Here is a 17335-nt window from a genome sequence, read left to right on the forward strand (position 1 = left end):
AAATAAAAAGTAAGAACTCCAAATGTAAATGTTATATATATATATATATAGATATATATATATATAACGGATGTTACTTTTTAAATATTTTAACATTTAATGTTTCTCAAATCGCTTCAATTTCGTGCTTCGTGGACCAATAGATGGCAGCAAGCTATATCCTGTCCACAACATCGAAACTGGTATTGTGATCTCTGTTTTATTAACAGTTCATGTATATTGGAACGAATGTTTGTGTTTTAATGATGTATTGTAGTGCATTAGGAGCATGCCTTTGTGCCAGCCTTGTTTGTAAATATAAGCACGTGCGCTTTGATCCTGGTAGTGTGTTTATTTATTTAAAATGTTTGAACGTTTCCTTGTTTGTATTTCCTAGGTTCACAAACTAGTGTCGTGTTTTGCTTGAAATCTAATAACATTTGTGTGATGTATAGTAAATATCTTTATCGTAGTTTGAAAAACACCGTGTTCTATTGAAGGTCCTCGCTAATACAGCTTCAGAGGTTTGTTACTGTTTTCTAGATGTCAAGGCTTGGCCCTTTAACATGATTTAACCAAACATCTTCAAACATCATTCGGTCAGAAAGTGCATTAAAACACAGGTAGGTGTCCTCTCATTGTGCGCCATGGCGTGTTAAATCCAATACACATCTCAGTAATACACATCAATTTGATTCAAGGTAGTGGTTCTTGGATCTGCTTCTCGGAGTAACATGTCTCCTCTGGAATTTTAGAAATCACAAGAAGTCACAAACTGCTTAGAGTTGCTTAAAACTGCTTATACCAGTATTTACTGTCAGAGATTTCAATGTAAACTTAAAGAGTTTTCATCCAAATTTCTATAGCCTCATGACCCAAGCAAAGCTATTCACATCAGTGTCTACTTTAATTTATCTCAAGAATTTTAGGTTAAAAATCTAGTCTTTTAGACTAAACAGAGCAAAGGAAGTCTGACGTGTTTAAAATGCTAAATGTGTGGTATGGTACTGTAGGTTGAAATGAGCAAGCAAAAGCTCAGCCTGTCATTTTCTAAGATCATTTCTAGCCCTAAAGTTACTGTTGCTACTCAGGTGCAAGCTGGCACTTTTTTGAGCTTTTATAAATAACAGTAAGTAATTCAACGCAGTACCAGGTCCTTCCAACCTCATTTGTGGTGTTGGGAGAGGAATAATATTAATAGCCAGTTTCGTTTTTTCCATTTGCTGGCGGTGACTGGGGATTTCAGCCCGTGTAGAGCTGCACGTATGCAGAATTACTGACGCTGCACCAAAGTCTACGTGAATCCAGAAGAGAAAATGTGTGTGGGGTTTCACATCTTTGACAACATATTTAGACATGTTGGAAACTGTCTCAACCCTGAAGTCATCTGAGGACATTTGGTTTTCACAGATCTGGGTCATAAAACAAGTCGGTGTGATTCAAGGCTAAAACTGAGTTTTTGCATGGCTGAGCTGTCAGTGACATCATCGTGCAGAAGTGTGTATCTCAGCACGGACTCTTCAACACCCTCAACAAATCAATGAACTGTTACGTGGCCTCCGGCGATCAGTTTCTGAATATATCACTTACTCATTTTTATTTTCGATTTCTAATAAAGCAGTTTAGTTCCTTCGAGCAAGATATCAAAAGTTGTGTCGGTAAGCACAAAAGATCAGTCTTAAAAAGAAAAGAATGGTCTTGATGATGCAAGAATTATTGCTTTATTCATTATAAATTCAAGAAATAAATACAACTCACTTTATTTCTGTAGTTTTAACACTATAATCGTGGAAGATTTAGGAACAAAGGTCAGATGAGCAAAGGAACTTTTGACAAAGACTTTCTTTTGACAAAGCTGAACTTGTATAGCTTAGCTGTTGAGCACACATCTGTTTCAAAAGCCAGTTCTCATGCTTACTTTGTTGAGATGTTGTTGTTTTATAGCAATAGACACGAGTACAGGTCTAAATCCTGGTGGTTGTCTCTGTTCCGTGAGGAGCTTGAGGACATTTTCGGTAATTCTGGTGAAGTTATTAGTGTCAGCTCTTCACAACTTAAAGTGCTTAAATGAAACTTCTCATCATACTTGAAAATGATATATTTTGACAGAAAAAACGCAGCGAGCGTGCATCACTGCTTGGTTGAGCTTACAATTTGGCAATGACTATCTAAGACTAATTTCATCCAATACTCTCCCACGCACTGATGTTTTTAATTCCCATGTTTTAGTGATATAAACCGTAAGGCTTTTTCCAAAGCCTTTTTTTAGCCCTTAACACAGATCACTTCTATTGTGTATGTTCAAGGATAAAGACAAATACAGTTCTGTTTAACACACATGCACTTTATCGGTGACCTCTTCCCTGCTTGCTAATATATCCTGCTTACTTTACTTCAAAGAAAATATGACAGCAAATGGCACTGTGGCAGAGGTGGATTCTATTTTTGTAATAGAAAATGTGGGTAAAGTTATATATGCTTGCAGTTTTTTACGATCTTGTTAAGTGTGGGAAACAGCAAAATTCAGCAGTCATAGATTTGAAATGCTGGATTTGTTTTTTGATTGCTTTGGTTAAATGAGGCACATCTATATTATTTATACAATGTACTTTGGAACTAGGCTGTAACCACCCTCATTTACTTAAATACATATTTAGCCAATTATAAAAAAACATTTCCTTTTTTAACATGGACAGATTTACCACATTTCCACACAATGTATCTGCTCTCCTTATGAATAATTTCCTTACCTACATTCCTGCTTTTTGGTTATTTTATTATAATTTTTATAAAGCGAAATTGTCAAAATGTATTTTATAATAATTTAAAGTACATTAAGTATATCAAACCGATCTGGTAGAAATGAAGATAGGAGTTTCTAAAGGTTAGACGAGGTTAGTTTTATCTGAGTAACCTTGAGGACTTGCTTACTTGTTTGAGTAATTAAACATTTCAACATTGCTATAAGTCACACTACTCAAAATGTAACAATGATGCAATCTTCGTTTGAAATTACTCGTGACATTATCACTCATTACTGAACCGGGTCCATTGATATAATACACAGGGTCAGATAACATGAGAATCTGCTCATATGCAATTCGTGTTGTACATTGGCCCTGTTGCATTAATGGAGTTAAAGGTTGTGTATTAATATTGGCCTTTTTCTATCCATCCATGTATCCATGCAACTTAAGACTTTTTCAGAGAAACACTTTAAAAGATCTTCATGAATTACTGTATATCATGTTTAATAAAACATATTTTAGTTAAGACAGAGCGAAGAACATAAAACCCAAGCTGCTGATATCATCATTGCATCAATGTATCAGTTTTTTCCTAACTGGTTAGTAACTCACATGATCAGCTGGTTGGTTTACTCATCTCACAGTGACCTGCTTTTTCTGTCTGCACAGCTGTTGGTTATGTAGTCACTGTCACTTCCCTGGTCACTTATTAATCCCAACATCTCCTGTTCGAGTGGAAATTTTTCCCTGTGAAAGGGACTGTCACTGTGCCCAAGACGCTGCCCAGATAAATAAAAGGCGTTACATTTGATTGCTTGTCTGTTGACTTGCAAACTAACCTCTGTTTGTTTGATGTTTAACTTGTTGTGTCTGATGCCAGGAGGCACTTTCCATTTTTGGTCGGATACTTTGGTCCGTCACATATTTATGAGATTTATGGGAGACGTGTGTGCTGTCTGTTGTAGATACTGGAATGTAGTGCTCCTGTACTTTTTAGATATAGATAAGTGTAGACAGATGCTGTAGACAGAAATAGATGTATTTTCTGTATTTAGCATACTTGTGTGTTACATAACTTTATGTTAACTGAGTGAATATCTCGCTTAAAACTGAAAATGTAAACAGGTTTTATATAAAACACAAATGTAAATAAGAAATATATTAATATGATAAATAAATTATTATTTCATGCATTAAATATGACAGAAAAATATATTAAGAATTATTTAGTATATTCGCATGGAGATGGGAAGCTGTTATTCAGGGACATTATATACTAGATAATATATGCAATGTCTTGGGTTACAATATGCAGTATATGTAAATATTTTATATACTAAACAAATTTCCAAAGAAAACACAGATCTTCGTATTTAAAAGAGAACAACACATCAGATTTCATCTCACTACTTTGTAGTGCTTTATTTCACAGAGAAAAGAACATTGTTTGTGAGTGACACATCCCATTGGCTTTCCTTAAAAAATACTCTTCTTTTCCTACCCAGAATGCACCTCTGAGCTGTAAGAAAACACTTAATGCCATAAATGACGTCTTTGGTGACATAGATACACGAATGCATAAATACAATAACTTAAATAATATTACTTATAATAGTATTTACAAAGTGTACATGATAGCGACTGCGTCTACCAAATTACCCATAATTCAGTGCGCTTACACCTTTTAAATACATTCATACAGATGCATGAAACACAGCTCTAACAGTCACAGTGACAAACACAAACACGCTTCTCCTTTAAAGTACTTTGTAAGGACGTAACAACAGAACTGACCTTTAGTATCCCTTGCAACATTTGAATTTGGGGTGGGCTCACGGCCAGGGTGACACAAACATATACACTATCCTTCTGTACATTCCTAGAACAAATTCTGGGGACAGTGTTTCCAAAAAACAAATGAAGAACGATCGGGGTACTGACGCAACTATTACGTTCGACCCATGTCACCAAGACGTTGATGTCAACCTGTCATTAAATAAATAAATAGTTCAATACAAAACAAAATCAGGAATGTGATCAATAAGTTAACACGAGGCAGGTAAGGCTCTCCCTGTGCATGTACGCAAAAAGTACAGAGTAACAAGGCTCTCAGCAGTTTAAAAGCCTTTAATGAATAAGTTAACAGTTTACAGAAGAGAGAATGGCTTGGATATATAGAGAGCCTTTGAGCAGATAGACGTGAAGCACCAGAGACGTTCCTATGATCAATCGAATCAGCCATGACAAAGAGAAAGGCCTTTCACAAATATAAAATCCAATCGAAATAAGATTCAAGCCCATTTAAAGAGAAATACTAGTGAGAATAAATGATCAGTGAATTACAGTATAGTGTAAATGCACAGAAAAGCATCAAGTAAAATCAGGTATTTGGTGCATTCTCTGCCTTTGGAGTAAGGTTGTGTTTGAATGATTGTCAATATAACGTAAAGCAAAATCCTAATGCATTCTAATGATTCATTCCTGATGATACTTTTAGGTTATCAGAATGTAACTATTTGATGTTTAAGCAGGATTTTTGGGATTACTGCTGCTATTTTAATCCTCAAACATTCAAGGCACTTTGATGTCTCAAACCCAAGGAAAGTTTCTGAATGTTTTAAGGCTGATCTGGAGGATATTTTTGACGTGTAGATCCACCCACGGATTCAGACATGATTATTATAACAATGAGGAATTCTTTAAATACACGAGACGCATTGTGGGTGCTTTTGGAACGTGTTGCTTTTTGGTATAACTAGAATCTGTAATTAAAGTAACAAGAAGTTTATGAATTGAAAATGACCCAAGCAGCAGATGTGGGCATTTTTAAAAATGTTCCATTTCTTCAGGAGGAAGAATCTGACAAAATTGTCTTATTTTATAAGAGAACATATATATATATATATATATATATATATATTTTTTTTTTTTAAGGGGTCTAAGATTAACGCATGGAGAATAAATAGTTTTTAAAACGAGCTAGTTGTGGATGTGTTTTGAGCTGTAACCTGGGTTGTGGATATTTATGGGTGTGTTTTAACCATCTTTTAAGAAATGCTCAGGAAAGGATTTACTTTTGTTTATGAAACGTGGCAAAGCCCATCGGGATTCCTGCAGAGTTGAAACCGAGATCTTTGGGATTATAACTTATTCTTAAAAAGGCAGATGTTGTCAAGTTTTCAGAATTTATGATTCACATGAAGTGCAATATTTCAGACACCGGGACCACGAGGTGCACGACAAAGCATTAATCCGGATTTCTACTCTATTCAGCCGAGGCACTGTTGAGTTTTTTTTTTCACAAGACAATTCTCTGTTTCTTCCAGATCCTAGCATTTCTAAAATGCAAACTCAAATTTGCATTGACAAGTCAAGTGACAAGGTTTGTGGTGCTGGGAAGGTGTGATGGAACACAAATCTCAGCTTGACAGGAATCCAATTGCACTCCTTGTTGAAATCCATATTAAAGGCTTGGGCGGTTTGATCAGTATGAGTCAGGGAAAAACGTGAAATCGTCCAGACTGATCTCACATCTGAGACGGAGATTAAAATATTACCCTAACAAGATGACAATGTCAAACAATATTAAAGAACCAAAAAGGGTCAAGTTTTGGCCAAAGTCAAAGTTTTTAGATGAGGGAATTTAGGCAGGTTGCTATCAAGTAATACAGGTCCAAACAGGCACAGTACTCCAGAAAATCAAGGCAGAGAGTAGAAGTAATACAGCAGTATCGTATTAAGAGCTATCGCAATAAAATAAACAAATACGGGGACAGATATGTGTAACGCTGTGTTCTCTTGTCTTTTGTTTTAGCCGGGGTCTCTCCGCTCATCCGTAGCTGTGCGGGCTCCGGGGGTTAATGGGGGAAGACTCTTCACGCCCACTTTGGCCGGCGAGCTGGTACAGGCGGTGACTTAGGTTTTGTACCTGGCAGGTACCGAGGACGCACCCGACACGCATCAGATGGGCGTGGTGATGGTTGTGATGACTTCGCACGTTTCTGCGACCTCTTGATCCTTGTTGCTGTGGCACTCTGCCCAGTTTATTGGACTCTATTCCCATTGGCTGACTGGTGTGGATTCCGGTTGGGTTGTCTAAGGCTGAAGGTGGTGGTCTAGAGAGGATGGCCCTCCACAGAATGGTGCGGTCGATGGATACGCCACGGTCAGTAACGTCTGGAGAGATGGTACCCTCTACGGTCTGTTGATGGGGTCTTAACATGAAGTCCAACCTACAAAGCAAAGAGGTGGAAGTTAGATTCAACTGAACAAATACTGCATCTAAAAATGTTGACTTGATAAATTGTATTCAATTCATGCATTTATGTTTTATATTGGGGAAAAGCTTTAATTAAATAATTATTAAAATATCATTTAGTGAATTATGTAATTTTATAAGTATAGATGTTCCCTGGAAATCAAACTGATAGCCTCGCAAAAATGCAAAGAAAAAAACCCTGAAAAGCCAATAAAACGTTTTAATTCAAATCCTTTTGATAGTGCTAATAGTGAATACTGAATGTGCATTGCGGGTAGAGAAAACATACTCATATGCTGAACAATACTTTTAAGCTAGCCGACTTCTTACCAATCATCTAGGTAATGACTCTTTGGGACAGAACGTACTGCAAACACACTTGATTTATACTGGTTTTGATGTCCTGGCCATCTGCTTTTTGTTTGATCACGTTGTGAACTCGGGCTTGATTCACTCCTGGTTTTAATGCTATGTTTGCACAGGACACTAATTCAGGTCTTGCTTTTAGAATCACTAAGCACCAGGTAGTTGCATGTGATATTCTTGTTGCATTTTATAACTTTAGCCCCAACAAATTATTTTTGCCGTCTCTTTTTGAGACACAATATTGTAAATATCTTTACACACTTACCGACCAAGGTAGTTTTGAACCCTTTTTTAACTCAATAATTCATTAAAACTTACTCTGATTTTTGTTTATTTTTAACCAAAATAAATTAAAATACTTCAAACAAAGCTGAAGTGTACACAAGAAACCTAGTTTATATAAAAAACAAAGCTAAAATTTGAGAAATGACAGGCTGCATTTTTGGTTTTGATTGTACCATCTGATACATAATAACAATGATTTAAGTGTTAGACATTTATTTTGCTTAGATGTTTAAGTGATAATTACATAAACAATCTGAAACCTACATTTGTGAATATATAGATTAAAATGATAATTATAGTCTAGATGTTATGTATAGTATGATATTTAGTTGGAATGGATTTACTGTAGTCATGTGACATTTCACAGCCGAAAACCGAGTCACTTACAGTCTACCCTAAAGCATTCCAATTGACCTTTCTCAAAAAGACATTTCTTTGTATTACTATAGACTATTATCTTCCAAAAATGTATTTTTCTATGAGCAGGTAAACTGACGTTTAAAGGCTTATGAAGATATGAGCTTTCCAAATATTTCATCCATCTTTAACCATTCACCTCCTCCCAGGCTCTTTTAAAATGTTTTGGTAGACCACCCTGACCCTTGCCTCTTCTTAAATTGGGTTACAAATGTCCTCGCTTAGATATTTTTTTACTACTCTTTTAGTTGTTAACTACAAATCCTATCTCAAAATAACCCTGAGCAATGGTAATTGATTTTCCCTTCTTTCTTACTCCCGATACAGAACTTAGTGTCCTTTCAACCTGTCTGCATATAAACTCCTGAATAAATCTAGTAGCTGCAGAGATTAGATTGCGAGAAAAACGAGTGGCAGCTGTTGTTTCTAGCAAATTCCGGTTTATTCATCTTGTTGTGATCCATCTGTTTTACAGTGTTGAATTAAGTTTCACAGACCTGCCAATTTACATGTAATTGTTAGGTCTGTTCAATAATAAATCTCACCGCAACAAGGAAATGCTATCTGTGCATTAATACTCCATGTCCAGCAACGAAAATTAGCACCTGCCTTCTGAAATTCAATCCGTTCTGGGATAATCACCTTTATTCGCAAGCCGTGAAAAGATAAGACACCTCCAGAAACCAGAGGTAACCAGAGGTTGAGACTAACATGTTCTTTAAAAATATATCAGATCAGTTTGTTAAAATCTTATAAGTATGGGGTCAAATCAAAAGAGCAATCAGACTGATTCAGTTGGAATGGCTCTGGAAGGCACATGGCCTCACGTAAAGCCCGGCGGTGGACTTTGTGTCGGAGGGATTTGATCTTTTGTAATGCAACATGTCTCATGTTTAATGCTGCCGTTGACCTCTCACCCAATTGTCTGGTTTGGAACTGGCAGACTGCCACAAAAACCCAGTGATACCCCATGGGAACTTTCTTTGTTTCTTTGTGGGAACACAAGAAAATTGAATATTTTGTTTTGATTTATTCCCCGATCCTCCACTGAGAAAGTCAGGTGATATAAATTAACTCAACAGGTTTGTTTTGTTTTTCCTGGAAGTCCAGGATTTTTGCGCAGGATGTGGCTATTTGTAAATTGGTCATCAGTGGTTTTATTTATAGATGACCAGAGGAGAAGTAATCATTGTACTTGTGGTCTTTGATAAGAAATGTGACCATAGGTCAAGAAACCACTGACCTTCTCCTGTTACTTTGAGATGTTTTGTTCCATTAATACCAGCTTGTGTCATGCTAAAATGCCACATAGCGGGGATTTCATTTTCAGGCACAATGACGTTGTGCAGGGGTTGTCTGGGGATGTGTCCTCCTACATATCTATGATAGTTAATAGTCCTGGTCACTTTGTTTTTAAAAATGATAAATCATTACCAATTGGATTAATCTGGTAATGCATCCATGAAGTATTAACATACTACATAAGTTCTAGTCCTCAAACACGCATCATGTGACTGCTCCGAGAGATGAAAACAATGAAAGTTTATTCTAAATGTGTGTTTTACTGTATAAGCGTGTCAATGGTTTCCTGTGTTAATGCGATTCTTTTGAAATCACCTTCTTCTGTGTTTGTTTTCAGTGTTTTTCTCTACACACTGAAACACTCCATCATGAGGAGAAGAAAGGAATTCAGGTCTTAGTTACTAATCCACGACGGAATCCTGCCTGACAAATGAGTTTTCCCAACACTGTTAGCTCTCGCCACAAGTAATAATGAGCAAACAGCATGCCGTAAAGCGCTATTGTTTTTATTGTAAACTAAATCCTGCATAACCCAATTTCAAAGGTGATCATCTCAGATTCCCATTGAGTGAGAACCAGCATACCTCCTTCACCTATGATTAAACAACTCGGTGTTCCGAGCCTCAAGTTTCCCAGTCGTGAAAATGTGAAGTTTAAATCTACTTTTTAAGCTGTTCTATATGTAAAATCATAATAATAGAGATCAAAGATATTGACTTTCATTGCGGTCACCTCATTGCTGGTTAACGTTTTAAGCCATGAAACGCATGGTGTACCGCAAATAAGCTAAACATGCCACAAATAAACCTTCATTTGACTTGCCGGTCCGCTCAAAATATTCTCTTGTGAACTCAACCGCAAGACATTATGTAAGGAGGAAAACTAGTCTATGTACTGTACAGCAAGCTTTTTAGAGGCCCTTGATCATATTTAAACCTCTAGAATGGGCCTCAATGGTGACCTCTAACTACTGTTTTCCCACGATTCAGGGACGGGGTGGCATGGCAAAGGATAAAAATCCCTTGCTGACATCACAAAGATTCCTGTACATTGTGTAACTAGCCGGTTATCAAATCAAAAACACTGAGAAGTCCTGAACGCAAAGTTCAATATCTGTGATACAAAATAGGACATTGTGGACAAGACGTGACAATGCACAGAGAGGGAAATGGCAAATAAAGATGCTCGGCACTGTGAATTACACTTCATCCACACCCTAACTATAGTCTGAAGTCAACAGTCATTATGTTTTTTAATTCAGTGAGTCACCTGCTCAAATGCTGTTTGCAGTTATTGATGTCCCCAACATAATTTGAGTTATCAAAATTGTCTAATCTAAAGTATTTTTAGGCTTTTGTACTTTTGCTGTCTAAATGTTGACATATAGTCAGCTTTGATAAACAGACCTGCAATACATTTATACCGTAGAAGCTGTAAGGTTGCTCACATATGCTTTCCCTCCCTTGGCATTCCATTGCCTCTACGTTTGGTTTGCTGTCAGGTGTGGCATTGTTGGGTGGGTGGAAAATTGTCACAAGATATTAATGAGCTTCTATGAAGCAAAGAAAAAAACGGAAAAACAATCTATTGCCTGGTTTAAAAATTCATCATTTGCTCACCTTCATCTCATTTCAAACTTCATGACTTTCTTTCTTCCGCAGAACACAAAAGAAGATATTTTTAAGTGATGGTAACCAAACAAAATTTGCCCCCATTGACTTCCATTGTATGGACACAAAACCACTGATATATTTCTCAAAATATCTTCTTTTATGTTTTGTATTGATCAATGGAAAACATTTAATTTTGGATAGACTTTACTCCTATAAGTGAGCTCATGTGACCACATCCTTCTCATCCAGAAGAGGGCATACAGACACCCCTTTTACAGGACCAATTCATTCATTTAGCGGACAATCAACAATCATCAGTGAGCAATAATGTTGTTTGTAGTATATAATTAAGTATTTTCTTACTATTATCCATTTTTATAAATAACTAGCCCGATCTCTGACAGGCTGTGGATCACTGCTTCATGGCCAACTAACACACTTGTGATGTGACCCTTTTTTATATAAACCTCAAGATGAAACGTGGTATAAAAATCTGGTATTGAGCTAATTCACAAATTTCTATGTGAAAGTGGGGGTAGCTCTCCCCCACAAGAATAACCTATACCCCATAACATTTAAATGGGGTCATATATTTAGGATGTACCCAAATTACCCATTGGTCAGTTAGTCAGGAGTTATAGGAACCTTTGAGAGAGAGACTCATATTCCTCTAACCTTGACTCAGAGAAGTGACGCAAGTTTTTATCACTGCGCAAAAACGCATTGTACATTAATTTCTGATGCCGATAATACATTCATTTAGACCGGCAGCAAGTGTTAAACTATTCAGAGAAGTCACATAGGACTTTTTGTAAATGACTAAGTTTTGCCATCTGAGAAGTTAATGGATGATGCAATGACTTTTTACAATTTCTAAAACGTCAAATAATAACATATTGTTACGTCATGCTTCGTTACGCAGACAAAAATCCAACCATGACTACATTTTAATTCACATATTTTTCATAAATATTCATATTATAGGTCAACTATATTTGTCGTTGTTTTATATTTGTTTTGACCTAATAATGACATTTATTTAAAAGTGATATTGCTACGTTGCGTGCGCTGTTGAATGGGGATGCGTTCGTTTACTAAGTCACGTCTACCATCCACTGACCTTGTTCACGGCAACCATTATCTCGCTCGACACAACACCCTCTGTTTGTATAATAAACTTCCTTTGTTTATTTTATTTTAAATGACTCTTGTATCAATCTACTGTTACTAAATGATGGTCACCACTTGAGAAAGATTGGTCTTTCAACAGGTGCGATGTGGCGGTCGAGTGCCGGTCAGAACCACTTTCATTCATTGCAAAGAAAGTCAGCTTTGAGTAAAAATGCGTTGTATTATGACGTCATAAATGTATGGTTAACTGGGGAACTTTACCTTACTTTTTATTCTATTCATTTTTCGAGCACGAACATGTTTTATGCAAACATTTCCCTTATTTCTTAGATCAGATCAAACGTCGCTGTCATAAAATGCATGCTGTATACAAGAGTGAACATGCAAAGAAAAGTAAAACGGACCTCCAGTGACTCGATGAATTTATAAAGGGATCTTACCTGTTCTTCACAAGCTGGCTTCTCACCGGCAAAGCCAATAGTTGTGAGGAGAGCAGGCTGATGCAATACACAGTAACTGCGAATAACGCTTTCATCGTGAACGAAAAGTACTATCACACCCCGGGTTTCAAGGGGGCTTTCCAATGTACCATGGACAATGTTCAAAATCCGGCTTCTGAAATTTACAAGCTGGTCCAAAAGTCAATGCTGTACCGGCGTTTCAACTTTTTCGCAAATGGACTTCTGGAGCCTATAAGGAAAAAAGAAGAGAAGCAAGAAATCACTTGATGCCCAGTCGTTTATTTGAGCACGTTATAACTTTATTGTACTGATTTGTTCTGCATGCGAAATGTTTTATATGATGTTTAACTTGTAAAGAAGTTTAGTTTACAATATACCTAAATTGCAATATGTATTAGTGGACCCGGTTAGTTGTCAACTTACAGCATTCTTTTTGCTTTTTAAGTTGTTTTTTCATTAAGTTTTAAGCACATTCGCGTTAATCTAAAATACCGGTGAATGTTTAGACGCACCCACCGTTTTATCTAAAGATGTCATATAACCGAAATTGTTTTATAGTGTCTAGTATTGTGCATAATAGCTATTATACTGACCTTTATCTCAGGTAAAAATTGAGCGCCACGCGCAAAACTTGTCTTGAGTATTTTCCCACGGCTGCGCACGTGCTCGCCAAGTTCAAGTTCTTGTAAAGTCTGAGGTTCAGCTGAAATTGACGCCTTTAAATATGGACTGGGCGGACCTCGCGTTTCTAAGGTGTGTCGGATCCCGTTCACCGTTGATCAAGCTCCAGCACACGAGACGTGTGGTAGATGGGCGCACTTACAGTAAAACTATGTTCTCGAGCATGTGCTGCCAATAAATGACAATAGACTTTGAAATAGCCCAACTATGGATCACTTGTTGGATATTGCATTTTTTCAGTAGTTTAAATAGCTTAGATATCACTTGTATGTTCTCATGCTTTTGGTATATTTGCTATATTTGTTGGCACATGGAGTGACCCTTTAAATAGTAACAATGCCATAATTGACAAGCAAATATCGTAGTGTCAAATATAGGCATTCAAAGCCGGTCATTAAACCCCCTCTCTTGCTTTTATCTGTAACTGTTTGGGCGAGTGCGGGTCGTGGATAAGTATGCTGGGGAGACCACTCAATTTCCCCAGAACAACACACCCTCTGATCACAAGAATGTGTGTTTTATTGATAATTGATTGTGTAGAGGGATCTTTCCTGTGGCACACAAAACAAAAATGTTACATTGTAGTACACAAAATGAGCATTTCGTAACTTGAGACTGAACGGAGATATTGTGCAGAGATATTACAGAATGCGTTCTGCAAGCCAGTTTGCCTTTTGTTTGAATGAAATGTAGTGTAAGATATAAGGTTACAATTAATCCGATGTTAATTCACTAAAAATGCAGAATTGCTACACAACAATGTGTAATCCGAGTTTCCGCACAAACCTTTGCTGGTGTTATCAAACCCACTTCATAGCCCTTTAAAAATCACAAAATCATTTTGAATAAGGAAATAGTTTTGTGTAATGTGCCATGTCGGGATCTGCAAAGATTATTTGTTTATACTGTATACAATCCTATCTGGTGCCTTTTTTCCTATCATGGTGCCATGTTGGAAAAAAAGTGGCATGCGACAAATAAATGATTTGTGTTATTCCCCCTTTTCACTGACAGATCAACATCTCGCATGTTTTCCTGGAATGTTTATTGATTTGCTGTCCATGATGAAGTATCTCAAAGGTTTAAGGGAATGTCATCCCCAAGGTTAAATCCTGAATATAGCATTTTGCTAGAGTTTTAAAACCCTTTGCTCTTCTATATAAATATAAGTACTTCAATGAAACACATATGTGCGACTTTGTCAGTTATTCAGGTCAGTACTGGGTATTTATGCACTTTTTAAAGTTTCAATGCGTTTTAAAAGTTAACTGAAACAAATAAAGCTGTGTTTTCTGGCATATTTAACCAGTGACGTAAATAAGTTAATAAACCTAAGTGACTGATTCATTTATTTCTCAGAGACCAGCAAAATCAATGCGTCCAGGAGCTTGACAATGAACAAGCTGGTGAGCGCATCGATTTACATTATCGTGAAGAATCATGTGACAAGAACACATCCATAACGTGAAGCCAAACCACAATTGGTGCCCTCCACTGATCCGGTTTGTGGCTCACTTGCTGTATTATGTCCCAATTAGTTTACATGAGTACACTTTAGTTAATGAATCTGTGACAAAATGCAGCAGTTAAGGGTAGTTTTCCTAAAACAGATGATATTATAATTATATATTATTACAACGGCCTTATCATATAAATGCTTTGATTTGGTGAAATATAAATGTGGTAAAGAATGTCATGTCTCAATGTCAAAATAACAGCCTCCATTAAAAGATATACAGCATTAAAATAAGTTTAAAATGAACATTTGTGCATCAAGACAGACAGATAGCTGGGAACCAGCAAAGCAGTTGTCTTTTTGTCTGCTGCCCCCTAGTGAAGATTATCCATGTTGAATACAGTATGTCATAAGTATTATAAATGCAGAGGAAGGGAGAGAGAGTTTTTGTGAGGATTCAAAACCTAAAAAGATAGTAAATTTGATATCCCATGGGAAAATCCTTATTAGGTTCAAAGTGCACGAAAACAATATTTCTCCTTCAAAACACAAAAACAAACTTTTCCCTTTTCTCAAAAATGAATGGAGTCTTTGACTTCCCTGTTTGAAATTGTAATTCCGTGTTCAAAATTTGTTTAGAAACATGCTTTTCCCACTAAGTTTGTTTTCTTCACATGTTTACTATGGCTCAGTATCGAGTTTGAAAACACATCTGGTTTGTTATGACTCTTAGATGTTTATTTACAAATAGTCAATGATGGACAGCTTGCTTCACAAAGCCTCTGTTACCATTAGCCTATATGATATTTACCCTTAAGCCATTGCACGTATGCAAGGGATGATTCATCTCAAATAAGTAATTATGTACTCACCCTCATGTCTTACTTTCCAGGAAAAGAAGAGGAGTGCTTTTGAAGAATGCTTCTTTATTCACATAATGAAAGTGAATGGTGACTGGAGCTGTTATTCACTTACATTTTGAAAAACATCTAAAAGTAAATAAGCAAAAGTAAATAACAAGTAATGTAAAATGTAAATAATGAGTGCATGGGGTGAACTATCCCTTTAACTTTGTGAATAGCATTCTGGTTGAGCAGTTTTCATTGGGCGTGTCTGCAAGGAAACAAAGGGCATATTTCCAGACATGACTTGAATGCCTGAATGAAGACAAAGATAAAGGAAATTGTGAATTAGTGGATCAAATAACTGGCATGTATAAAAGATGAATGAAGGCTGTTATATCAGCCAAGCTAGCATGTCTGATCCTCTATATACTGTATGGTTAACTTCACCAGCCCAGGCCTCACATGACTCATTGTTATATTCCCAAACCAGCTTTGCACTGGATATACAGTATCTGCCAGTGACCGGTTACGTCTGTCACATTATTATTCAATGGTGTGTAAGTTTCAACTTTCCTGTAGCTTATTAGTTTCACATTCCTTGTATGATTTGTTTTCATTTGATGCTTGGACAGTTTGTTAATGCAAAACTGTCAATAAAGTTTGTTTTAAACTCTTCCCTGTCACGCATTGTATATCTGCTTGTGTTTTGGGCTTTTGGTAAAAGTTTTGGTTCTTGGGTCACCTGGGTCACCTCTTCCACTGCACAATGTATGTATTGTTCGGCATAATGTTTCTTCTATAATAAATATGTTTCATACTTTGTGTTTGATGTCAAAACACAAATGCTATAAGTACTCATTTACTGTACACAAAGCATCTACATTCAATGTTTAAATAAAATACAGATTGGATCTGGCATAACAAACAGATTTTGGTCTTTAATTATGCAACAATAATTGCCACTGGAATACTTGATTCCGATTGGTCAATATTGGTGTTAATATTTGTGACTGGAAAAAAATACTTCAACAACTCAAAGACACTGGATAATATTATCTGGCAATTGTGATGTTAGACGTTCTTTAACAACCGTCGTGATAAGAAATGAAATGCTCTAGAATAAGGATTTTTACTTAGCCATGAGACCTCTTCCTGTCTTGTTGGTTTGTTGACAGGATGTCATGTGACTTTCAAATCCGGCTGAACAGCTCTGCTTCAAATGCTCCCAATAGGCCATATGTCATTCGTTGGAGGCCCAGACACCTTTACACCCACAGAGACAGAACACTACCTTTATAAGCATGTGACTACACATTTGTCCTTCCTGTCACATGATAAAACCAAAGAACATACTGTAACTAGTTTGTGTGTCCAAACCTTGATTGTTAGTAGCTTCTTGACATATTTGACCATATTAAATGTTGAGATAACTGTTTTGGATGTTTTCTTTATTGGTTAAATTAAACGTTTATGTCTTAGAAAATCCTTTTGCTGTGGTGTTGTCGTTTGATGGAGATACACAGGTGTAGTGATTTGCCTTTTGGGTCATAAGTGCTTCTGTTGGAACCTGGATATGAAAGTGGCCCAGCGGCACGGGAAAGCTGCATTACTGTTTATGTTGCTTTTCACAAGGAATTGTGGGAAACTATCTGTGTCCATTGTGGACCAGGAGGGATTAGGCTCATTTTTGCCGATTATGTCTCAACCCTGTACCCCATTTACACTACACAAAGAGGACCTTCTCTTTCTCCTTATTCATTTTTATTTTGGCTGTCACAGGTCATTTGGTAAAGA

The 17335-nt window shown here is 36.7% G+C and overlaps 1 protein-coding gene and 1 long non-coding RNA gene across 2 annotated transcripts; one reads left to right on the plus strand and one right to left on the minus strand.

Moving 5' to 3' along the window:
• Window positions 1-142: 142 nt before the first annotated feature.
• On the plus strand, window positions 143-16463 carry LOC306892742. Its single transcript, XR_013786494.1, has 3 exons — window positions 143-182; window positions 6541-6973; window positions 15589-16463. It is a non-coding gene; the product is annotated as an uncharacterized lncRNA (long non-coding RNA).
• On the minus strand, window positions 5658-13253 carry adm2a (adrenomedullin 2a). Its single transcript, XM_079453990.1, has 3 exons — window positions 13153-13253; window positions 12539-12788; window positions 5658-6958 (listed from the first exon to the last, which is right to left on the minus strand). The coding sequence occupies exons 2-3, from the start codon at window positions 12631-12633 to the stop codon at window positions 6556-6558; spliced, it is 498 nt and encodes a 165-aa protein (XP_079310116.1). The 5' UTR covers window positions 12634-12788; window positions 13153-13253; the 3' UTR covers window positions 5658-6555.
• Window positions 16464-17335: the final 872 nt, after the last annotated feature.

Source organism: Barbatula barbatula, assembly GCF_947034865.1.
Source record: "Barbatula barbatula genome assembly, chromosome: 4".
NCBI classification, from domain to species: domain Eukaryota; kingdom Metazoa; phylum Chordata; class Actinopteri; order Cypriniformes; family Nemacheilidae; genus Barbatula; species Barbatula barbatula.